Source organism: Lethenteron reissneri, chromosome 13 (genome assembly GCF_015708825.2).
Source record: "Lethenteron reissneri isolate LAM-NWPU_2019-01 chromosome 13, ASM1570882v1, whole genome shotgun sequence".
Taxonomy (NCBI): Eukaryota; Metazoa; Chordata; class Hyperoartia; order Petromyzontiformes; family Petromyzontidae; genus Lethenteron; species Lethenteron reissneri.
In genome coordinates, this window is record NC_083791.1 from 7,285,412 (window position 1) to 7,311,189 (window position 25,778).

The following is a 25,778-nucleotide window of genomic DNA, read 5'->3' on the forward strand; positions in this document are numbered from 1 at the left end:
TATTTCCAACGCAACTGCGGTGCTGTGGCAGTCATACATTCGACTCTTTTGTTCACGTGACACTTATTACTTGGCCGTGTTGGGTGGAGTAGGAGGGGTTTTTTTTACGCCACATTTGTAACACGACCTAACCCAAAAGAAACTTCAAAGACTACAAAATAACCTAGCACGTGTTGTCATTGCCCACACTCATCCCCGTCTCGACTCACTAGCTTGTCTCCGTGCTCTCAACTGGATACCCATCGCCAGTAGGGTCACATACAAGACCGCCTGCCTCTTCCACAATGCCTTCACAGCTGCCTGCCCGCCGTACCTCTCTTCATTATTGACAACTTGCAGCTCAGCACACGGCAGATGCCTGCGCAGCGCGACTCACGACCTCCTCTTGATACCAAGATCCAGGATGGTCGTGTCTATGCGCCGCTTCTCGGTGGCAGCCCCAACAGTCTGGAACGATATCCCTCTGCACATTCGCAGCATCACCTCAATCGCCTCCTTCAAGAGACACTTAAACACCCACCTCTACAACCACGTGCTTTCGAGCGACTCTGAGCTTGGCTCCACGCCTCTGAGTTGCGGCCACTACGTCTGCAAATTTGCGCGCGTTACAAATTTAACTATTATTTTTAAAAGCCCAATAATGGTACTCTCTTGTTCCTCGGACGCCATTTCCGTGTTTGTTGCGTGGGTTTCTCTTGTCCATGTATCGCAGTGGTATAGTCTGAAATGTACGCTGGCGACCTTGACACTTTTTCACCTGCCATTTTCATCAATTTTTTTTGTCTTACGAAATACAAATGTAAGCGATATTTCTGTCAACGTTAAAGAGGGTCACTTGGAAACAACGGTGAAAGTAATGCAAGCTAATTTGAAATGCACGTTACCCTGCAAATATGTTCTGGCCAGATTCATCATGAGCCACCCACGTGCTTTGAAATTGTCCATATCGCGACAGTTTTTTTTCAGTGCCGGCAATACTTTCCTCGAAGGTAACCCGATTACTTATTGTCTCATTGCAATGAATGTTGGTAAAGATTCTGTACTTTAACACTGGCTTGCGACCGAAACGTCGTGATATTTTATTTTTTATTTTATTATTTTTCTTCTACCAACGTGACTTTACCGCAAGAACCAAAGAGTATGGATTCCTGCAGTCACGAAAGCTTCAAATCAAGATTACTACCCACCTATTTCACACATTTCTGGCAACTGCATGTTGATGCTGGCTGTGACTGACAGCAACAAGTCGGGCCCAATTGTGAAATGCGTGCGGTTGTGCTGAAGCGGTAATACATCACCACGTTTGTCCACGTGACAATTCTATTAATTGGCCGTGTCGGGTGGAGGAGGGTTTACGACACGCGATTTTACTTACGCAATGGATCAGCGTTCACGTCGACCCACCTGTCAGTACCCACGGTGGAGAGAGAGTGAGCCACGGTGGCTAGGAGATGTTAACTACCTCGCCTGGGATACAAGAGGTCGTGGGTTCGATCCCGACCCTGACGATGTCTGTATATATATTCTTGGTTCTTTCGGTAAAGTCATCAGGTGTGATGATGATTGCTTGTATTGCAGTCGAAACGTCGTGAGAATTTTTATTGTTTTATATTTATATTATTTTATTATTTCCCTTCTACGTGACTTTACCGAAAGAACCAAGAATATGAATCCCTGCAGTCACGAAAGCTTTAAATCAAAAGATGTCTGTATATTTGGAGTTTGCATGTTCACCCGTGGTTACGTCGATTTTTCTCCGGGTCCTCCGGTTTTTCCAGATTTCGAAACGTACGTTTGAAGTATTTGGCCGCTATAAATTTCCACGTGATAAGCCGCTTCGTCGAGTAATCATTTGTGGCCAGGTCACTTCTAAAAAAAGAGCTGTATAGCTTAGTGGGTGATACTTGGTAAAAAATTAAAATATTCTTGGTTCTTTCGGTAAAGTCACGTAGAAGGGAAACGTCGTGAGAATTTTTATTGTTTTATATTTATATTATTTTATTATTTCCCTTCTACGTGACTTTACCGAAAGAACCAAGAATATGAATCCCTGCAGTCACGAAAGCTTTAAATAAAAAAAAAACTTGTTTAGTTTAGTACCCAGTTCACACCGTGGAAAACAAGTGATCCTCTCAGCGAATCGATTCTTCAAACTTTTATCCGAGGAATCCGCTCCTGACCACCCACCTAAAAATCAATTATGAATCGTACGTAATCCCCTCGGTTCTTTGGAACTGTACTGCGCTGCTAATAAATAAAATGCATTTCTCCAAAGGGAGACGACATGTGGTCTCGAAGGGTTTTCACCCGGTTGAATAAAGCATTTGATCGCGATAGCGTCGTTCATTACAGTCGGCAACACAGGCAAAAGTTGCGATGTTGTGAATTTCTTATACAATGCTCAGCATCAGTTACACCCCACAACGCGGACACGTATAGCAACATCATAAGTGTCTCGAGCAGCGGTCAGAATGGCCCGTGTTTATTTATGATTGAGCGCAGTTCAGAACTATGGTGTTTTTGAAGTGAGAGACTACGGCAAAATACAATTGTGCACATTTTATCGGTAACTATAATCAATTAGAACGCTACGCAGATACAAAGCTTGTTGGTGACACGTGACCATTTCACCAATCTGTTTTCGGTCAGAGACTTTGCGCACGGAAAAATATCTTCCGATCCTATGACTCGCGCTCACACATCTTCTTCATACACGAGCGTCCAGGCAGTGATGCGGTGTTCTGTATGACATTTCTACCTTGAGTATGAAGTCTTACTCGCTTTTAGAGGCTTTGCTGGCCGAAAATATACGAGTATGTGTGTTTCCATCTTACATTTTTTATGACTGGCAAATATCCATCCCTGGGATGTTTGTAGACTATTACAATGAGAAATTGATCAACACCTTATAAACAACCAGAATTCTGCCGTTTCTTGTTGAATAACCAGTAAGATCAGTGGTCTATACATGTACAGCATATGTCACATTTTATATACTTTCTCAATGGCATGAGTATATGGACTCTGTCAGTAGAATGTGTTATACAGTAAGAATTTCCATTCATTGACAGATATAAACATTGTCATGAGTATGGCTCTGTAAGTCTAATGGCATGCTGTTCTTCATTGTAGCAATTCTGCTAAAATCATCTGACAGCTGCTGTCTTCTCTGAGTTCCAATCCCACACAATATGAAATTCAAATTGATTGTCTGAGCATTATCCAAAATAATGAGGGGCGATGAGCTGATTGCTGAAGGCATTTCTTTTAAATCCACACGTTTTGTTTCATTTTCCAGTCGTTTTGACGTCTTATAGGGGGGAAAAAGAGTAGCGACAAAGTTTTTCACCAGATATTGAATGAATTTGACTTTTTTTTAATATCGACACCAAAAATCATTTGTCAAATAAAGTAAAAATACGTCTATAACCATTCTTTTGAAACTCCACGCGGTACACTTTTCTCTGTGCCATGAGCAAAGCTGATGAATGTGTGCACAAATGATCAAAGTGTTTCCTTTATATATTTCCTTTAAACTGTTTCGGAGAGTAGACCAGCGCAAATACTATGGGGTTTGCACATTCAATCCGAAGAAATATTTACAATCCACTCGGTGTGCAAAACGTCAGTATAATCTGATAGCCTGCATTTCTGCTGTTTATTTATTTATTTAATCCAGTCAGTGTCAAGTCAAAACCGGGTGTACAAAAATAATCACGTGACTTCTAGTCTATATCGAGAGAGTGAATTTGAACGCAGCACGGCCGTTACATTTGCCGAATAATATTTTCCTTCATTGTTTTTCTTACACTCTTTTGTAATGTTTCCACTCTAAGCCACTTTCTTGCACGCGTTATTGTCTCTCCATTCGTTAACTTTGCGGGTTGATCGTTGCGCCAGAGGACCAAGGGGACAGCCCTGGCTGGGAATAACATCAGCAGTGCAGGATCTTAATGAAGGCCTTGCGGAACTCTATGTTAAAGGTGGTGTAGATGATGGGGTTGACCGCGCTGTTCACGTATCCCAGCCAGGTGGTCGCGCTGTACAGGGCTGGCGGAATGTAACAAGTCTTGCAGTGGACATTGAGGATGTGGGTGATGAAGAAGGGCATCCAGCAGACGATAAAGACCCCTGAAAGGAAACACGGCAAAGCAACGTTTAGGGCAGAGAACCATTACGGTTCAAGGGGGCACTCTTTCGCAATCTTCCGCGGGAGATGTCTGGGCATATATTAGGGGACGTGCGAACGACTTTTTGAGAATAATGTAATCAAGTCACGTTTTTTTGTTCGTTCAAAAACGGCGGTCACGGTGTGTTCCGCACAGGTGTCACGAAGCAATGGTGAAGTTACCGCAGCGCTTGTGCCAGGCTAAGTGTACTCTGGAGCCAGGTGAAGTGTCGAAGGCCAGCTACTCAGGTGTACGTATGTATGTTGCACTTATTTCTCACCGCACGTGGCCAACCCTGCTAATCGGAGGTGTAGTTTAGATGCGGTTCACTGGTAAGAGTGATGCTTTCATGCTTGGGCACTTTTTTAAGACAAGTTGCATGTTGGCATGTATATTTATATTTAACCCATGACCAAATCACCTGGAATGTGCCTGGTGTCATCATATCTTCAGAATCGTGCATCCAAAAATGGGAGGGGTGGGGCTGGGTGGAGAGGGGAGGGTGGGGAGGGGCTGGGTGGGGAGGGTGGGGAGGGGCTGGGTGGGGAGGGTGGGGCTGGGTGGGGGGTGGGAGGGGTGGAGCTGGGTGGGGAGGGGCTGGTCACCCCGTGGTGCCCTTATAAAACTCAACGTTTAACCTACTCACGCCGGCTTGTGCCCGCCCTCACAGTCGGGCATATTTGCGGAATACACCACGCCGCCGTTGACCCTGGCCATTGACTGAGCAACCCAACGTTCCTACCAGCTCCCTCCGCAGGAATGTGTTTTATCTTACCAGGTAAAGCCCACTGAGCTATTAGGTTATTTTTCAAAAGCGACGTGGCCACAAACGATAGCTCAACAAAGTGACTTATCACGTAGAAATTTAAAGCAGCAAAATAATCTAAATCTAAATGCATGTTTCTTTTGAAGTTAAGTAGAGATGAGCCTGGATAGTGCTTGGATGGGCGGTCACCAAACATAATAATTGTTTTAGGCTTCGGGACTATAACGCGAGCAGTAATAGACCGTGCAGCAAATGCATTGTTATACTGTACTTCTATGCTTCCACATCTATGCTCCCGGCCTTTACTAACCCACACTGACCAGCGTGAAATGCGGTTAACATAACTCCCCATGGGCTGTAAATATAAATTGCAATGTTGAAAGAGTTTTTCTACGTCCTAGATATCTATCAAACCACGAGGCACTTTGGTTAGTTTACACGCATATCCTACAGCCTTGCTATTTTTTTCAGCAAGCTATGACAAGTCCGCTATCCGGCTCCGAAATATTTTCGACCATTTCCAAACACCGGGGTGCAGCGGTTGTGCCACAGATGGTGACGTTGATGAGTGATGTGCGAACTAGTCCCGGGCTCCCACCCTACTTCACCAACCAGTCTTGACCAGTGTGGTGAAAATCAGGTCAACAATCCCTCATGACCGACAAGGCATGGGGAGGGCATCAACATCCAGCAGGTGGGCTGTAGATTAATAACATGCGGTTCACACTTGTATTATCATATTATCATCACGCAGCATCTGAAGCATTGCATAGATTTAATTAAGATAAAATCCCCCCCCCCCCCTAATGTTAATATTAAAATAAATTCTTCAGAAAAGCTTTTGCGGATATATATAAGAGTCCACCAAAACATTTGGCCACAAATGACAGCTCGACGAAGCGACTTATCACGTGGAAATATATAGCGGCTAAATATTCTAAACGCACGTTTCTAAATCTGTAAAAACCGGAGAACCCGGAGAAAAATCGTCGTGAACACGGGGAGAACATGCAAACTCCAAATATACGGACATCGTCAGGGTCGGGATCGAGCCCACGACCTCCTGTATACCAGGCGAGGTAGTTAACATTTACTATATCCAAACATTTACGGTTTGCTGGCTTGCATTTTTGACATGTGTTTGCAGAGGAAATCATATAAACACTCAACTAAGCGGTTAAATGCGTAATGGGGTGGGTTCCACCCGGGTGCAGTATATTCGCGTTGTAACCTGCGTACAAATTCGCCCAAGTTGCTGCCCTGATTTCGTCTTCAAGATTGCAGTGGGTGCCACGGTGGCGAGATGTCAACTACCTCGTCTGGTTTACAGGAGGTTGTGGGTTCGATCTCGACCCTCACGCCTCTATATTTGGAGTTTGCATGTTCTCCCCGTGGTTGTGTGGATTTTTTTCCGGGTCCTCCGGTTTTTCCCTCCACATTTAGAAAAATGCGTTTAGAGTATCTGGATGCTCTCGACTTGCACGTAATAAGCCACCTCGTTTAGCTATCATTTGTGGCCTGGTCACTTCTGAAAAGAGCTACATAGCTCAGTGGGCCTTACCTGGTAAAATAAAAATAGCTTTATTTTTCTTCTTGCAATAACGAATCGCACTGCGGACCAGTCATCCCGCCCAAGAGTGGCAGGTGTTACCTTTTCTTGCGTTAACAGCTCACGTTATGGAACATAATATTGAAATTAATAACCACGACGACTTTAAATTTCGATTTTAAGCTTTCGTGACTGCAGGGATTCATCTTCTCGGTTCTTTCGGTAAAGTCTTCTACGTGACTTTACCGAAAGAACCAAGAACACGACGACTTTGTTGCCTTTCCGCTGTGTTGATCTGCTCCAGCAAAGTGCCCCACTTGTCGCTCGCCGGACAGCGTTCACCCTTCGGCAGAAATTGTTTGGAAAAGGTCCCGTGCCACAAAAGTGGAAGCCACGATTTTTTAATTGATGTCTAAATTAATGGATACGAATGAAGGAAATGTGAATTAAGTGCATACACTAGCCCATGATATGTATACACAATATATATGAGTGGGAGTGGTGGTGCAGTGGTAGGCGAGGCACAATATGAACCCGGCGACCTGAGATTGATTCCTTACGTCAGTGTCGATTGCTATCTGCGCTGATCCTGGTTTCCCTCCTGCACTGTCCATCAACCAACATGGACATTATGTCGTGAGGAGGTTTTCATCCAGCGGTGGATTGACATTTACACCTACACTATACTTTATTGTAAAATATCTGCTTGTGCATTTAACTCATTTCACATAATTGAACGCCTGACAATTGGAAATACCCGTCTAAGGTGAATACGAGGTTTGCTTTATCATATGAAGTATGTTTGCCGAAGGGCATTAACCTTGGTGTACGCAAGGCACCTATGAATATACTCAGTTTAACGAGTAGGATTTCGCGACCAATATTATTCTTAATAAATATTTTTTTTGGGGGTTAGATCACGCAAGTATAAATGTGTCGAAACCCTCCACCAACCGACATGGCCTATCAGTAAGGGGTTTGTCACGTAAACAAAACGCCAAATAGTTACTATTCTGGCAAATCGCCAGATGATGCTGGATGATGTCACGGTACTCAGATTGTAAATGTTGTGGATTCACTCTTCAACACACCGGTGGGCTGAAGTAGTAACTATTTGGCGTTTTGTTAACGTGACAAATCCCTTACTAATTGGCCATGTCGGGTGGTGAAGGGTTTCGACACATTTATACCTATGCGATCTAACCCAAAAAGACCTTAATTATGAATATTAATATGCTTAATTGGGGGTCTCAGGCTTTAGGTGGATGATGGGACACAAAAGTTGCATTTATCCCACAACGTTTAGAGAAACGTCGCGCATTATGTTGCGTACCGTGATGATGGGTACAAACTTAGTAATCATTGGAAAGATGTTATCAACCACGCAAAAAAGACTTAATTACACTTTTTTGGACCATCTTATCTGACAGGCACTATTTGACTTTACTTTACCGAGTGTTAACATCCCCAGTTGTTTTTTAACAGTACCCTCTTCATTGTTCAGCCAGCATTGGTATAAACATGGGCAATTTCGTTCTTTTGTCTATCATGTGTATGAGACCTCCCCTCCCCCTCTCTGTCCATTGTGTTGGCGTGTGCAGCAGCAACCGCGTCCAAGCCGTCGTTCAATTTTTTGGCCCCCCCCCCTCCCCCTCCCGATGAGTTGTACTAACATTCTGATGAGCTCCCCCCCCCCTCTCCTCCCCCCTTCAACTTGCTTATAAGGGATTACATCTTGAATCATTGCCTCACTTGATGCAGCTAATTCGGCTGTGACGGTCCCACCTGATGACGGAGACTTGTGTTGCCTCCGAAACGTCGTGATTTTTTGTTTTATTTTATTTTATTTTCATTAATTTTGATGTTTTACCTACGTGACTTTACCGAAAAAACCTAAGAATAAGAGTGCATGTGACATTTCGCCACGGAACTGTGCAATTTTGAGAAGCCCTGAAGCCATGCACGTACAGGTGGTGCAAACCATATTGAAACCACCCCTCCCCCACAACGCATCTGTACAGATTGTGCAAGTCTGGTTATGCCAAAGGCGATCCAGGACTTCCTTCCCATGCTTATGTAATTAACTTTAATGAAGCTTGTATATGCATATCCAGAAAGAGCCCCTGTAAATGTGAAATGTTCCTGTGCTTTGTTTGTGTTAAAGGAGATCAAATAAGGATGTTTTTTTATTATTATTAAGTTATAGATTTCAACTTGGTCTGCTTATAAGTGCTTTAGGGGCAAAGTCAGTGAGCTTACAATGAGCTGAATTAATTCCTGAAAATACCTAATGAGGATATAAATAAATAAACGCCACGAGAACAGAATGTGCACAGATGTTTTTTGGAAGCAAATAATTGGAGCGGTATGATTAAATTTATGAACAGGTTCAAAACAATTTACCAAAAGCAATTCATCTTATTATACTTCTCAAAATCTCATATCGGTAAAAAAAAAGTAAAACATTTAGTTATTAAATTGCTAGCCCATGCCACTTGCTGGAAGAAGAGCCTCCAAACTGGAGAAGGTATTTGGTCTGCTCTTCCACATGGCCCAGATGCGATGGCATATGTGGGAGCAACCCACGCCTTTTCCTCACCGCTTGTGACCCGCCGATTGACTCACTGTGGTGTACTCGTTCATACTGTTTGGGTGGACAAGGATCGGGGGGGTGGGTGGGTGGGAAGGCGGTTTCATAAACTTGCACCACGGCTTTTGACCGACGTTCTGCGAGATCCATTCGAACCGGCGACCTCTGGAGATGCGAGTCCCATTGTGCCCACCATTACACCAATGCAGCATGCCATACAAATCCCCCCCAAAAAAATCCAAATCACACGAGACAGACGTCCGTGCGGTCGTAACTCACCCAGCACGATGGCCAGCATCTGAGTCGCTTTCTTCTCTCTCTGTTGCGAAAAATTCCGATTGGCCGCCACCACCTTGAGGGAAGTGCGCATCTGACCGTTGGGCAGCTGCTGCGTTTCGAACGCCACCTTGAGGACGTTGCGGCAAGCTTGGCCGCCGTCGGGCCTCTCCCCGTCGGGCCGATCGCCGCCGTGGGGGCGGCCGCCGTTGAGCTGGTCGCCCTTCGGCTGGGCGCCGTTGACTCGCTCGCCGTCGGCCTCCAGCGAGGCTCCGTCCGCGGGGGCGACGTCGGTTTCCTCGGCCAGCGTGTCGTGGCGGTACGAGGGCGGAGCGGGGGCCACAAGGCGCTGCTGCTGGTGGTGGCCGAGCGAGTGTTGCTGGCTCGCCGGTTGCTGCTGCTGCTGGTGCAGCTGTTTGATGCTCTTGCCCACAAGGGATTTTTTTGCTTTTCGAGAGAGTGGTGGGGACATGTATGACTCGAGCTCCATCTCTTCAGGTTGAGCAAGTTCTTCCTGCAAGGGAGGGCAATGCACAGCGCCTCTTTATATATTTATAAAACAATTACATTGGAAATACAAATAAAATAGTAGATTAAGCCGTTATGAAATTGTATTTCATAGGTTCGGGCAGTGCAGTCTATCTAAATCAGTGTCATTACAATCACGTGTTAAATGCCTCTGGATTCACTTTAATAGATTCCATCTTGCAGTCCTTACAGTGTCCCTTCAACAATTATAGACAATTATTTCCACGGGCACATTCGTAGGTATTTAAAAGATACTCAAGAATAACAATTCCCAATTGGATTTTGAAAAATCACCAGCTTTTAATGTAGGCTGCAGTTATGTAGTCAAATACTTATAAATACCTTCTTTGGATGAAACAATTAGATTGGTAAATCCGTAATTTTTTAAAAAGACTTTAGTTAATCCTGCATAATTTAAGTTTTAATCCATGTAAAAAAATATTCATCACAATGGGGTCAGGTTATGGATGTTGCTTCTCATAACTGCTGGCCCATTCAGAGGAATTATCCTTCATAATAGAGCCGGGAGGTTATGCTCTTTTTTGAGAAATAAAGACTTTCCCACGAATGTAATTGGATTTTTTAAATAACTAATCTCAATTTATTTACCAATTGCACAGTAGAAATGAGTTAACGTGGTGTGCATTTTACTCTACATGTGATTATTTTAAAGGGGCCAAGGAAATGAGCGCGATCATAAAGACTCGCAATTATATTTATAAATCGCTTTTATGAAATGTCCCAATATGCCTAAAATTAAATCGATAAAATTCCAAACTATGTTAAGGACAATGCATCACAGTAGTCACGTGCGAATTGATTGTTGAAATAGTAAACTCGACGTAAGAGTAAACTATTAAAACAATTGTAATTTAGAATTGTCAAGAATGCATTACATTAATATTTGATGTAACAATATAAGATTAAACGATTTCAATTGCAATGGTGTGCTATTTTACAACTTATTATTTCACCATTGGTACCTCATTTGCCAGTAAAAAATATGATAATTGTTTTTTTACCCTTTTATCTGCCAACAAAACTGACACCTTTTTTACGAGGAGTCATGTTTGCATAGACCACAATACCTGCAGTCATAATGCAAACAAAAAACAGTGCGCCTTTTGGCGTCATCTGGTCCAACCCATGTGAGACTAGGCTCTAAGGAAAGCTGTCTCAGGTGTGGACCAATCAACTTCAAGGACAGTGCATACATTATCAGAGTTATGTTTTTTGTTTGCATTATGACTGCAGGTATTGTGGTCTATGCAAACATGACTCCTCGTAAAAAAGGTGTCAGTTTTGTTGGCAGATAAAAGGGTAAAAAAACAATTATCAACTTATTATTTGCCAGGAAATGAGGTCATTTATTAAATCCTTTATATTAAGTTCACTTGCTTGCGTGCTTGCTTGCTTGCTTACGACCGTGCAAATCTTTCGGTCGTTTTTTAACCCACTTCCCGTGATCCAATCGAGCTGACATTTTGCACACAGACTCGTTGTGCGTGACAATTAATTTTCGTGAAAAAGAAATTCCCAAATTTTACAGTTTATGGAAAAATAATTAAATATTTAATTACCAATCGCTTAATGGTGGCAGACAATCATCTGATCCCATAGGTGGTAGCCATCTCAAGCCAGAGGACGAGAGGACTCTAGCCGCCCCGATGCCACGCATATAAAGGATTTATAGTGAAAAACTTAGTTTTTACGGGTTAATTTTACACATTCTCGATCCCCCTGCCACATCAGCCTGCTGAAGATGAGGAAACCTTAATTCAGCAGTGGATTGATGATGGGCTGTAAACAATTGTATCTATTTATTGTGTCACTAAATGTAATATCCGACAGTCATTTATGAAACTAAGACCTACAGGTAATAATTTGAATGTACTGAAAGTACATATCCAGTATAGCACGTATAAACTAAACTAAAACTCAACTTTTTTTTTTATTTTACCAGGTAAGGCCCCACTGAGGTATATATCTTTTTTTCAGAAGTGACCTCGCCACCACGAATCACAGCTCAACGAAGTGGCTCATTTTTCGATTTAAAGCTTTCGTGACTGCAAGGATTCATCTTCTTGGTTCTTTCGGTAAAGTCACGTAGAAGGGAAATAATAAAATAATAAAAATAAAACATAATAAAATACAATTCTCACGACGTTTCGGCCACAACGCAAGCAGCCGTCCTCAGGTGAAGAACAGGTCTGTCGGAAAGACAGCGTCTTATTTTATTATTTCCCTTTTACGTGACTTTACCGAAAGAACCAAGAAGAAGTGGCTCATCATGTGGACATTGATAGGAGCCAAATGCTCGAGAATCTAAACGCATGATTCTAAATGTGATGTACGAAGAAGGAGCAAGCAAAACTTACGACATTTTTCTTTGAGGAGGCAAAGTTGCCGTTGTTAGCACAGACGATTGTGCAAAGCTTGACATCTTCAGGATGAGTGCATTTTACCTGGATTAAAAAAAACAACAACCCACAAATGAGTTATCACACAGACTTTCATGAGACATTCACGGGTGTAAAAAATAGTAGACATTTTAAATTGTTAAGTATCCCTCATTACACATTACATTTCTCGAGTGAAACTCTTTATAATACTGCAGTGATGCATCATGGGCGATGCAAGGGTCTATCTGAAAAGTATAATTATATACAGCATTTCAGTAATGAATGTGTCACTGCATCAATGTTCTAATTCAAAGCTATATATAAGTGAGATAAACAGCTCCCATTTTTATACTGTACAGTCTGTTGGGGCAAAAGCTGTTAGCAGGCACTAATTAAGACCAGCATGTTACAGGAGTGGGTGATGTGCTTAGCGCTATGCCAACCACTTTTCGTCTCCTCAGTACTGATCCTGGCATGCCACATCAGGTTTATTTCTTTAGGATATGTCCACCTTAGGGAGACCTTATACAGATTTAGATACAAATGGGCCATAGTGCACAAGGCAGTAATTTAAAACAAGTCCCTGAAGTCATTGTATAGTACAAAACAAAATATGTTGTAAAATATACATTTGACTAATGGATTAATATTGTATTTTATTTATGGATAGCATTAGCTTAGATAACGGCAAATGTGCACTTTGGTTCACTACAGCTACAGTACAATCGACTGATGACCACTGCCAAAGCATGTCACATTTAAATATAGTATCAATGTTAACGCAGTATATTAACTGGCAATCTGTATAAGAACATCTCCAAATATGTAATTGGGGTTTTTAAATACACTTTGTTACTGAAGTCTCGTTCACTGATCAGAGAATGATAATTTGATTCTTAATCTGTAGTTTCCAGAATATAAGTCAAAGCAATTTGGACGAAAATGTTGACTCGTGAACTGCTGCTTGAATTTTTTTACATTGCAGACTTTTTGATATAATTTAAGCTGTTTCATGAATGTCTGGAATTTTATTTTGCAAGACTTATAAATAATTGTAACAAAGTTTGTCCCAGCACAAATAAATGAAGCTGTACCTTTACTGTAAAGTGTGTTGCATTTACTTTCATATGTATTGCTCTACTCTTACAAAATGTTGGCTTAAAGATGCCATTTGACAAGTGAAAGCCTTCCAAAAACGAATAAATCATATGTTTATAATTCAGTCTGCCATACTAAGTCCACCTTATTAATTTTGTCATAATTTTACATGTTCTAGGCGCGTGTTTTATCCCCCTTCCGCCAAAGTATGCATGTATGTTGGACTTCTTTCGCACCGTACGTTGCCAACTATGCTAATCGGCGATGCAGGGAAAGGGCAACAAACTAAACACAAAACGCAGGTCTGAATAAATTAGTTTTTTGTTTAGTCTACTTGACCATGCAGTCCTTATGCATCTTAACATCCTTATATGAGCCCAAGTAAATTATATACGTGCACAAGGAGATATTTAACAGAATAGTAACATTAGAGAACTTGCAAGAAAAATCTGAAAAAGTTGACAATGTCAACATCCAACGTTTGAAGAATATCATTGTTACTGTTAGTTTCAAATGGTGAAATCCTGTGATGGATCAGACGGCTTGCCACAATACAGGTGTTCCTCCCTACGTACGGGTATAGTTTTGTCCAATTCCGCATATATGCAGCGAGCCTGTTTGTACCCAAAATGTGCCAAATGTGGTTTGTATTCACACATGATACGGAGCTTTACAGCCGGATATGAGGCAACATCGTGCTTACTGTGTGCGCTACTCGGCAGGGCAGCTGTCTCATGCAATTTTGGTTTGCCTGCTCTTTGTTTAGGAACGCACGTTCCCACGTGAAGCAAAGGAAACGTGCCTTTCAATAGTTTCACGAAGGATTGTGTGATTTGACCAAGAATCATGTATGCCGACTGCCTTAGTAAAATTAGTTTACAAACCAGACAAAAAAAAACCGTTCTAAACTGCGAAGAGTTTTAAAGTGAATGTATATCTTCTAAAATAAATTGAATATTCTAGATTTGAAGTTTTCGTGACTGCAAGGATCCATACTTTTAGTTTTTTTCGGTAAAGTCATGTAGGTAAAATTTTTATTAAAATGAAAACAACTAAATTAAATCACGACGTTTCGGAAGCAACACAAGCTTCCGTCTTCAGGTGGAACTGCCACCGCAAAATTACTGTAGTGAAAGTAAGACAGAGGCTTGTGTTGCTTCCGAAACGTCGTGATTTAATTTAGTTGTTTTCATTTTAATTTCTTTTATTTTTTGCCTACGTGACTTTACCGAAAAAAACTAAAAGTAGAAATTGAATACATTTCTGCATGCATGAGGTGTGATAATGTGAAGAAGATGCGTAATAAATACACGCGTGGCAGTAGAGTTTAGACTCACCCTTAAGAAGCAATGTTTAACATTGACAAGGTGAAGAAACTTTCAAGGGAGAAAACTTTAAATTATCGGAATAACATGTTTTCTCGAGATACTGATTGATTTCCCAAAGCCAAGGACAAGCTATTGGTTGCCGTGATTGTGTGTGTGCCAGTCCTCCTTGTTGGGGCTATTAAAGTTCTCAATGCTGAAGTGAGGCTCATATCAAGAAAGGATATCTTCCCTGTAGAAATGGCATAAAAAAAAGTACATTTACAGAATACATAGGATCCTGCAGAATGCAAGGTTGTTGTACCTTCTGGGAGAACAGATGTTTTTTTTATCATCAAAGTGTGTCTTTGAAAAGGGAATCTTGCTTTATTATGGCTTTATGGTGTGCATGCACAAATGAAGCTATAATCTGTGTTGGGTGCGATTTCACATCTCGTCTGGTTTGGGGAGTATAATTATGGCCGTTTTTTGAGGACATCAGCAACTAATGACCAACAATCAACAACAAAAACAAGCTCTCTAATTCGTATCTCGTTGGTAATTATATCAGCCGAAGCTGTGAGTGAAAATGCCGCCCAAGTGGGTGTTGGTTAAGGTGATCGGATAGAATGGCTAAAGCGATCTCTGGTTGAGCCGAGGAAAGGTGTTAAACATTGGCTCGCAGTAGGCCCAGCCTCTACAGCTGTGGAGCCAGGGTTGGGTGGCCATGTGGCGCGATGTTAACTACCTCACCTGATATACAGGAGGTTGTGGGTTCCATCCTGACCCTGACGCGTATATATTTGGAGTTTGCATGTCTCTCTCTCTCCCTGTGGTCACGTGGCATTTTCCTCCGGGTCCTCTGGTTTTTTACCTCCACATTGAGAATCAATGTGCGTTTACAATATTTGGCTGATATAAATGTCCACACGATAAGCCACTTTGTTGCTTTGTTACGCTATCATTTGCGATGGCCAGGTCGCTTCTGAAAAAGAGCTACGTAGCTCAGTGGGGCCTTACCTAGGGGGAAAAATAAACCTGACACAGAAAGGAAGTTAGATGACCCGAGAGGTAGGCCGGAGATGAATGGCAAGACGAAAACCAAGATGGGACATTTTGAATGTCTGGACACTCTACTAACCAGGGAAGGGAGGGGATGCTTCCTGGTATGCTGAAATGGCACAACGTCACAATTTCTAGGGCAAGTTAAACTGGGTGGATTGACTCAGGTACGGCCCAGCTTGAGGATTATACACAGCCTGTGGTATAAGTATCGGCAGCGTCAGGAAAGAGTAAAGATTTCCACTCATAACAGGACAGCGAAGTCCACGACCAAATAAACATCAGAGGTGGGTGTTTGCAATTCTTGTGAACTTTACAGAAGATCAGTTACTCAGAACAAGACACTGAGACGCTTTGGGAAGGCTTTGATAATTGTAGTTGAGAGAGCATAAACAACAGCCGAATTTCTAGATGGTAATAGGTTAGGAATAAGGATGAGTAGATAAGAACTTAAATTGAAGAAGCCATGCATAGGGCTTGAGAAGGGAAGCAGCAATTGCTTCATGAGAACAAACGAGAGAGCTGGGGAGGATGCAGGCTAAGCTGAAGGAAAGCAGGAATTACATGAGAGAGAGAAAACTATCGCAGGATTAAATTATTTTTTTACTATTGTGTTTTTTTTAACCATGTAAGAACCACTGAGCTATATATGTAGCTCTTTTTTTTCAGAAGCGATCTGGCCACATTTAATAGCTCCAACGCAGTGGCTAATCCTGGAGACATTTACAGCAGCCAAATACTCTAAAAGGCATGTCTTGAGTGTTGGCACCGCAAGTGGAGGAGGTTGAAGATGCTTCGAGTAAGAAGGGCAGCAAGCAAAAGTTGCTTTCATGTGGTCAAACAATTGTGTTGTGAGAAAATGTCCAAATAATACAGGGTTAGAGCCAGGTATGGTAGGGATGGCAGTAAGGCTTAAAACGGAGTGGACAGTGCTCGACAGCTAGATCTATGGCGAAACATTATTTTTCACCAGATTTTAAACGAGGAGTCCATCGACTCGTTAGGCCCATAGAGGGACATCGGGCAGCAGCAGCAGCAGAAGGAAGTTTCTCCGCAGAATTGAGAGGTTATGGAAGAAATGAAGAAAAGAGGTAACCCCCCCCTGTCAGAGGTCAAAACAGCAGTGAAGCAGAACAAATCGGGTAAGGCATCAACAAACATGTGGCGTTACCGTTGAGATGCTGAAAGAAGGAAAGGTGTTCGTCAAGGTTGTATTTTGTCTCTCATGTTTTTTTAATGTTGTGCTTGACTGTGCATTCACTAAAACCACACAGGAAAAAACCACAGGAATCAATAGAGGTGGGATAAATGTGTGGGACTTGGGAGTATGCCGATGATGCAGATTTGATGGCTCGGACTATCAACAGCCATGAACCTCATTGGACCTCCTTTGCCAGTACCAAAATACAATAACAGTGTTTTTCCCCTTTTTTCTGGCAACAAAACTGAAACCTTGTTACAAGGATTCATGTCTGCATTAACCACAATACTTGCAGTCAAATGCAAACAAAAACACACTATGATAATATATGCATTGTCCTTGAAACTGATTGGTCCACACCAAGGGATGGCTTTCTTTTGAGCCTCGACCCAATCGGTGCTCGACCAGAGGACGTCAAAAGGCGTACTCTGGTCGTCTGGTCGAGCACCAATCGGATCGAGGCTCAAACTAAAGCCGTCCCTTGGGGAAAAACCCCATTATTAGCCATGAACCTGTTAATGGTCTTAGGCACTGAGTCTGCATACTCGGGTCTTAAGATAAGCCTCCCTAACAGAAAGTTAAAGGTGGTGGTGGTGGTGTAGTCAGCCACAAGGCTTCTGTAGTTGGATCGCAAGAAATGTCCTTTATGCAGGTAGCTGTGAGGAGGTCAAGAGGTGTAGTAGCAGGCAAGGTTATTGACGTGCTATGGAAGTCACTTGGAAAGCGAGCAGATATACGTCTGAGTGTAAAGGAAAGGTTACTGGAGACAAGAATGCAAACTCAATTAATGTTATGGGTCAGATGCCTGGACTCTTAACGGAGCAGTTCCAAAAGAAGCTTTGGACAACTTCTTGGTTCTTTCGGTAAAGTCACGTGGAGAACAGGTCTGTCGAGGAGACAGACTCTGTCTCCTCGACAGACCTGTTCTCCATCTGAAGACGACTGCTTGCGTTGTGGCCGAAACGTCGTGAGAATTATTTTATTATGTTTTATTTTTATTATTGTATTATTTTCTTTCTACGTGACTTTACCGAAAGAACCAAGAAGATGAATCCCTGCAGTCACGAAAGCTTTGAATCGAAATGCTTTGGACATTTGAGCGCAGCCTGTCTGAGATGGTCGCTTGTAATTTCATGGCAAGATAGGGTACGTAATGTAGGGCTCTGGAAGAGGACATGGCAGGTAAAGTTGCGGGTATGATTAGGCAAATTATGGCTGCATGAAGGATGTGCCAGCGAGGTGTGGTAAAATAAACAACATTGATTTTTTGTTTTGTTCTCGATCACAGTGACATAGAGGCACATGTTGTTTCTTATTTCTCGGTATTATGGATCCACACAGATTTGTGAAACTTTCAAACCCGCTGCGCTGCAAGCTGGCTAGGAAATGGCAGTGCAGCAAGTGGATATGGATAAATATTCTGATTCTAGATTCTGGAATTCATCCGTGGATACCTTTGAGTGCTAACCCTTTGGCATGTGTGTGGGCTTTCTCTGGTTTCCTGCCACAGCCAAGAGCATCGGGATGCGGTACTCTACTGAAAAAAATCATCCCTGACACTCATTGAGGCTTTTGTGAATAACCACTAGGCAATTCATGAGAGATTTCGCGATATGATGTTTTTCGGGTTAGATCGCGTAAAAATGTCAATGCGTCGTGCATCCACCCTCCGTCTGACGCAGAGCCAATCATTGGCATGTTTTGCTAATGTCCTGACAAACCTTACCAATCAGCTGTGTCGGGTGGAGGTGGGTGTGCGACACATTTACATTTTTACACGATCTAACTGAACAAAACTTTATCGTGAAAAACATTGGCCGTGAAAGCCTGCGTGTTAAATCATCGGCGTTTGTACGTGAAATATGTAATCTCTCATGAGATGTTTATCTAAAATATACGATATAAATTTGTTGTCTCCGTTTATCTAACATCTCATACGCAACCAAATGAATACAAAAATAGAATGAATCAAAAGGACAGGCAATATAAATATTTCAATGCTGGGTCATCTAATTAGTTGTAAGCATATTGCACCTCTTGGTTAGGGGCTAGGTTGAGCTGTTTGGGGAACAGGGCATCTGTGTTTCGTAGCAAAGCAGGTACCAGCACACTGCTCGCTGTGCCTGCTGTCACATTCGACATCAATTTGTCGTATATGCCAACGGTTTGCAGTGGCTGACCTATACTCATGGGTCTATTTTGCCTCACCGGTTTACCCTACAGTATGATGCGGTTGCGCTGGGCTTCCTATTTAAAAACATTCAAAGTGATTGTTTCCCCCTTCCACACAATTTTGCAGATTGGATCTAAACAAATACGTGAAATAAACAACAAGAAACTTCCGTTTAGGCTATAGAAACACGATGGCAGTCGTAACAAAATATACTGATGCGTGTTCCATTCGTTCATAAACAGCATGGGGAATTTAAAATTAAAAAAATGTAACAGCAGACCAACGAAATAGCTGTATCGTTGCTGGGGAAAGAGGGAAAAGAATGATCAAAATAACATACAGGACAAATATGCCACGTGACTCCTGTCCTGTGGCTCACTGGAAATGTCAACCCTTGACGACAAGACAACCAGTGGCGCATTATTCTCATCGCCGAAAAACCGGTCGCAGAAACGCCGTCTGGGCCAATCTCATACCCGCCGCCTGTAGACATTCGCCAATTACGGCTGCATAACAGTCACGGCTTTCCAGAGCTCGTTCTGATATATTATTAATATTTTTTTTATTTTGCTTGTTCCGAGGAGTAGCTACAACTGGCCTGTAAAGCCAACTGGGGGGGGGGGGGTGTAACGGGGCATCGATTCGTCGATTCGATTCTACGGTATCTTTGTGTTTTTTTATTCGTGCAAAAACGTATTTTTTGTATAATGATATGCTGAGGGTAAATGAGGGTAAATGAGGGTAAATGGAGCAAACACACCCGTATGGACGAGATGGAATAAATGAGAATACAAATGAGATGGTAAAAATGGGAATGCACAAATGATCACTCTGGGGTGGAGGAGGGGTGATTCATTTCACTTCAACTAATCCGCTTTTAGCAGCAAAGGTATGTCACAAAACATGGGTATAAGACAGAGGAAGGCATCATTGTAACTTGAATTAAATCATCACCTGAATTTGTCTGACATGGTGGATATTTTTTTGGATAACATTATCTGTGGATGGGCTCACAAATGGATTATCAAATCGCTCTGCACGGGGATCTCATCAGTGACTCAAACATATATCTTATTGCCATTTATAAAGCATTCCACACATCACCAGGACATGTGTAATAACTAATGGCCATGGCTAGAACACTTAATTACAGTGGCATTTTGTTCTTCGTCATTCCAAAAAACTATTTTGATAAAGAGTGTCACGTTCAATTCATAAGCTGCCCTTAAAATTGAGAAATGCCTTAGTGATGCATTATAGAATATTTACCGAGGTTGAATCTGAGTTGATTGATAACATTTGCTAACGTTATTTATCAACATATATTATCAAGACATCAGATTTGTGTTTGCAGGTGGAGTGATTATTTAGTGGTTATCACACCCGTGATGAATCCTGCTACCTGCGTTTGATTCTTGGCCACAGCTAACATCAGTGGCGAGTAATATCTGGACTAGTCTGGGCCCCTGTTCCACAACATTCATCATGAAGTATCATCAAAAAATCTCCATATCTAACACGGCTTGGGGAAGCCTTCACCCAACATTACATTGAAGAAAGGGCTGCAAATCTTTATACGTGTATTTGAGGGGATATATTCGTGTCATTTTACCATCTTCTTACTGCACAACTTGTGAATGTGGATATTGAGGTTCGAATATACAAAGGTAGAACAATTTAAAGTACATGTACAAGACTATTTGTCATAACAGAACTGTGTAATAATTGATGTTGCGTTGGGTGGTGGAGGGTGTACGACACACATTTTACTTGTGTTTTAGTTGAATAACCGTATACGATAAGAATAGCGCAAATACTAAATGTACGAACAATCTGATTTGAAGGGGCATACATATGCAGAGGCCACAGCATGTTACGTCAGAATCAAAACCATACCAAGGATTGGTCCAGGCGTGGCTTTGGCCGAAGCTTCTAAATGTCACGGGAACGCAGTGTGCACGGATGCTGAGAGGGCAGGGTCCATCAGTGGGCCATACAGGACTTAAATAAAACATATCTTAGAGTTTTTAAGATCGCGTGCCGTCAGGGGGACCCTTCCCCTGTGCCGAAAGGGCCTCACCTGGCCCTGGCGGCGCACGTGGTGTTCGCCAGTGGGCTTGATGCAGCCGCCGCGCTTGGCGTTGACCCTTTTGCGCCGCTTGCGCAGGACCACGTAGATCTGCACGTAGACGAGCAGCGTGACGATGAAGGGCACGTAGAAGGACACGATGGACGAGTAGAGCACGAAGGCGGGGTTGGCAATCACGCAGGCGTCGTCATCGCGCGTGGCTGAGGAGGGGGGGGGAAAGAGGGCTGAGTTCCCCCACGGCGAGACCCGGCAACAGAACAAAGATCGGGGACATGGGCGGCACGTACGAGCGCTACTTGCGGAATTCCCGTAAAGCGACCGACCGTGCGACGTGCTCGCGTAACAGACATTGTGTTGCGTCGAGGGTTAAACCGTTGCACGCCCGTCACCCCCCGCCACCCATCTCTCTCTCTCTTCCAGCGCTGACGTCCATGAGGAATGACCAGACGAGCGTCAATCACCACTGATTGTTAGGTTCGTCCGGCCCATTTACATGCATTATTAGTCTTAGGTACGACACAAAGGCTTTTCTAACTCACTCGTAACTACATAATTTTTGGGATGTGAAAGCAGGCTGTCTTGCATCGCATAATGAGGTCAAATGAGATGCAGAGTTTATGCACGAAGAAAGGGGGAGCAGGAGGGGGAGATATTTAAGGGAATAAAGGGCTGACCTCCAAATCATCGGCTTGGACCAATACCGTATAATGACAATTTAGAAACAGACCACGCCACTCCATAGGCAGTCTCCACTGCACTGAGGACTGAAGAAGTTGGCCATTTGTAGAATGCAAATTTCGAATTAGGATGTAAAAATGGGAATTATCATGTCTTCTTCCTCTTCATGACGGCTGAGCAGAATGATCTGAGAGACTGCAAAGGTAAAAAAACAAGTAAAACTAGAAGGGAAATCGTGAGAAAGAGGTTTAAAAAATAGAATAACTGCAGTCAAAATGACAGAAGGAAAAAAAGCGCCACGGAGATTTTGACAGATTCTGTGCCGGTGGGGAAATATTGTCCATGTTTTATTGGAATGCTTTAAAACATCATTCTTTTGAATGGTTCATTTTAAGATTTCCCTAGTGCTCCCTTGAGTGATTTTGAGCCAACCCTCCATCAAAAAAGGGAGAAAACTTGTCAAAGAAATGTAATCAACATCAGGCAAGCTCAGGACTACACGCTTGGTTTGAGTGTCCAAAGCCTTACCAATAATTCCTCCACGGTTTTACCTGTCTAGAGTTGGGCATCATAGTAATTGTGTTTTATACGTTTAAAACACAGGACTATGTGTGCGCTGTAGGACTCGAAACCGACGAGTTTGCTCACAAAATGTGTTTACTCAATTTGTTTCAAACAAAAAACACCCAATTTGCAAGATGTGAAAAAAACGGTAGTGTGTCTAGATTTGAAGCTTTCGTGACTGCAAGGATTCATACTCTTAGTTCTTTCGGTAAAGTCACGTAGGTAAAAAATGAAATTAAAATTAATGATTTATATTTTTATTATTATTGTTATTTTATTTTTTATTAATTTTAAATTCATTTTTTACCTACGTGACTTTACCGAAATAACTAAGAGTATAGGTAGTGTGTCTCTCTTTTCTAATTGTCTACCTTTTGTGTTCAATCGCTCTTTAAGGTGTACTCTCATCCTGCGGACTCCTTTGCAACGGTGGTGTCCACAGTCACACCGTTAAATGAAATAGGCTCCAGCATCGCATTGAGGACAAGAACAATATGTCATCCATCTTCTGGGTTCTTTCGGTAAAGTCACGTAGAAGGGAAATAATAAAATAAAATTATAAAAATTATATTATGTTATTTTATTATATAAGTTTATTATGTTTAATTTGTATTATTTTATTATTTCCCTTCTACGTGACTTTACCGAAAGAACCAAGAAGATGAATCCCTGCAGTCACGAAAGCTTCAAATCGAAATTGTCATCCACTTCTTTAGCCGTGGCCACTTCAGCCAGACACAGTACGCATTTGCTTAAGTGTGCTCTCTCCTCTTTGGTAGACCAGCTCCAATCTACGTTGGCAAAACGGCGAAATAGTTGTACTTCTGTTTCACTCACCGTGCTCTGCAATGAATTAAATAACTGGATACTGTTGCCCCAAAACATCCCGCTGTTCTCTGTACTAAAACAAAAACGTATTTACGTGAAATGCGTGTTGGCAATGTGGTGCAGCGTTGGCACCGTGGTTATTACACTGTGCTATGAAAGCCGGCCACCCGAGTTTGATTCCTGACCCCTGCTATCAGGGACGAGGGGTTTCTAAACCGGTCCTGCGCTTACCCCCCCCCCACCCACCCCCGCCAAACCACACTAACTAGTGTGGGGTAGTACGGTCAAATATCCTCATGACCCACATTGCATGGGGAGGCCTTCATCCAGCAGAGGATTGCTAAAGGCCTATGGAGTTTGAATATTGTTAAAGCCAAAAAACTAAGGAAATAAACAGCACTGTTGCAATGCAGGGTGTTGATTTACATCAATCATTTACTCTTTTTGTCTTATTTTTAACCTCTCTTTTGCATTTTTTGAGTTTGTTTCCACTGTCATTTGTACAGTGTATGTCATTCGCGAAATGTAACAATGTAAAATAATGATTTTCATATTGTCTACGTAAACGTTAAGAATAAAATCTCTCACTCATCGTTCGACGCATTTTTTATGAGCATAGTGATTTATTCCAATTATGCATAACAGATATTAATTGATAGTTTGGTGTTTATTATTATTATGCAACATTTGTAAACAGTATTACATTTCAACTGTGGAATTCTTTGCCCGATTGCCTCAGGAGATTTTGCGCACAGTGGATAATTATTTTAAATCAAGGTATGAGACCTATTTCTATAACTTGGCCTTGTGATTTAATTCTACAATCTTTTGATTATTTTACTGTAATATAATTGTTTCCTTTTCTTTATGTATATATTGTTTTACGAGTTAATTTGTTTTGTCCCACGCTCGCTGTTGTTTTTAGAACATTTTGACATCGTTAATGTTTTATCTTAACTTTTTATGAAGTGGCCGTGAACCTTGTGGGGTATGCAAGGCAATCGACAAATAAAGATCATTCTGATTGTTCTCTTAATGCGAAAAGTACAACCGACAAGATTTGACATGTTCAAGGGAAATAAGCCATCCTTAGTGGTATACTTATAGTGGCCACTAAAACTGTGATCTATATCACAATCGCCATGACCAATATTCAACCAAATGTAACCAGCATAGCTAGAGTGAATTCCTTAAAAAACATTTTTAATTAATTTTCTGTCGGCCACACACCGAATAGTGGTACAGTGGGAAAAATAAGACTTGTTGACTTTGATAATCAAAGTGCGCTATCGATCATCATCCCTTACGGAATATTATATACACTTCATACATGGTAGCGGGACTACATTATATCCAGTGAACCCTCTTTCAGGCTCCAGGATTATGAAAAAGATAAGGAACATCTGCATTTTTTTTATCAAACAAGCTACTTAAAAATGTATTTATTCATGAATGGGGGAGATGCATAATTGGAATGGCACTTGACCCATTCCCTTTTTGAGATCTTGGTGGCAATTTCTATTTTTTTTTAAGAATGGAGATTGAACAACTGACTAAGTCACGGAGATGGGGGCTAATGCCTCTATCACATTGTGTGGGGTGAGTATGTGAAAACATCGGCATTTATATGGTGAACCCGATGAAGTGTCAAAGGTCGATTCTATCCCAACTGTCACATATTGTCTCGTCTGTCTTGACTGCCATGACCGCCATGAGAGATGGGATAACGTCTTTGCAATAAGGCTTAGCATGGGCGCAAAAAAAAAACCCCAATCTATTTAAGCTCCGCACACTTACTGTGGAAAATATAAAATAACCAAAGTGTCTAATGCATCATTAGACCTCTGATGCCAGTACCAAAATATAATAATGTGTTTTTTCCCCTTTTTTCTGACAAACAAAACTGAAACCTTTTTACAAGGAATCATGTCTGCATTAACCACAATACTTGTGGTCAAACTGCAAACTAAAAACACACTCTGATAATATATGCATTGTCCTTGAAACTGATTGGTCCACACCAGAGATAGCTTTCTTTTGAGTCTCGTCTCAATCGGTGCTAGACCAGAGGACGTCAAAAGGTGTACAGCTCAAAGACAATGCCCTATAAAAGTAATGAGGGCTCGGGGTAAGCATCTACATAATTAGACCTCCTTTGCCAGAAAAAGGAGGAAAACCCTATTATATTTTGGTACTGGCAAAGGAGGTCTAACGATGTAGATGCTTACCCCGAAAAAAGGGGAAAACCCCTATTATTAATACGTCTAATGCATGTTTATCATTATTGGAAATTATAATTTGGGTCTCTAAGGATTTTTTTAGATATATATTATCCACTCCAGCTAAGAAACTGGGAAATATAATGTGTGTTTTTTCTGAAATGGTTTGTGAACTTTGTGTATCAGATGTGCTCATTACAGCCAGCAGAGTTCTTCATGTTGTATATTTTAAAATTGTATATGCGATAAACCAATTTAAACACAATTTTGTAACCACACTCA

At 41.9% G+C, this 25,778-nt stretch overlaps 1 protein-coding gene across 4 annotated transcripts in view; it reads right to left on the reverse strand.

The window, feature by feature from the left end:
- Window positions 1–3,360: 3,360 nt before the first annotated feature.
- DRD2 (dopamine receptor D2) overlaps window positions 3,361–25,778 on the reverse strand; it is a 43,489-nt gene continuing 21,071 nt past the window's right edge. For all 4 annotated transcript variants that reach the window (XM_061550968.1, XM_061550969.1, XM_061550970.1 and 1 more), the window contains exons 5-8: window positions 21,199–21,407; window positions 12,257–12,343; window positions 9,354–9,864; window positions 3,361–4,131 (exon numbers count right to left, since the gene is read on the reverse strand). In XM_061550968.1, the coding sequence (XP_061406952.1) occupies window positions 3,935–4,131; window positions 9,354–9,864; window positions 12,257–12,343; window positions 21,199–21,407 (1,004 nt within the window). In that variant the 3' untranslated portion in view covers window positions 3,361–3,934. The remainder of the gene's footprint in view (window positions 4,132–9,353; window positions 9,865–12,256; window positions 12,344–21,198; window positions 21,408–25,778) is intronic.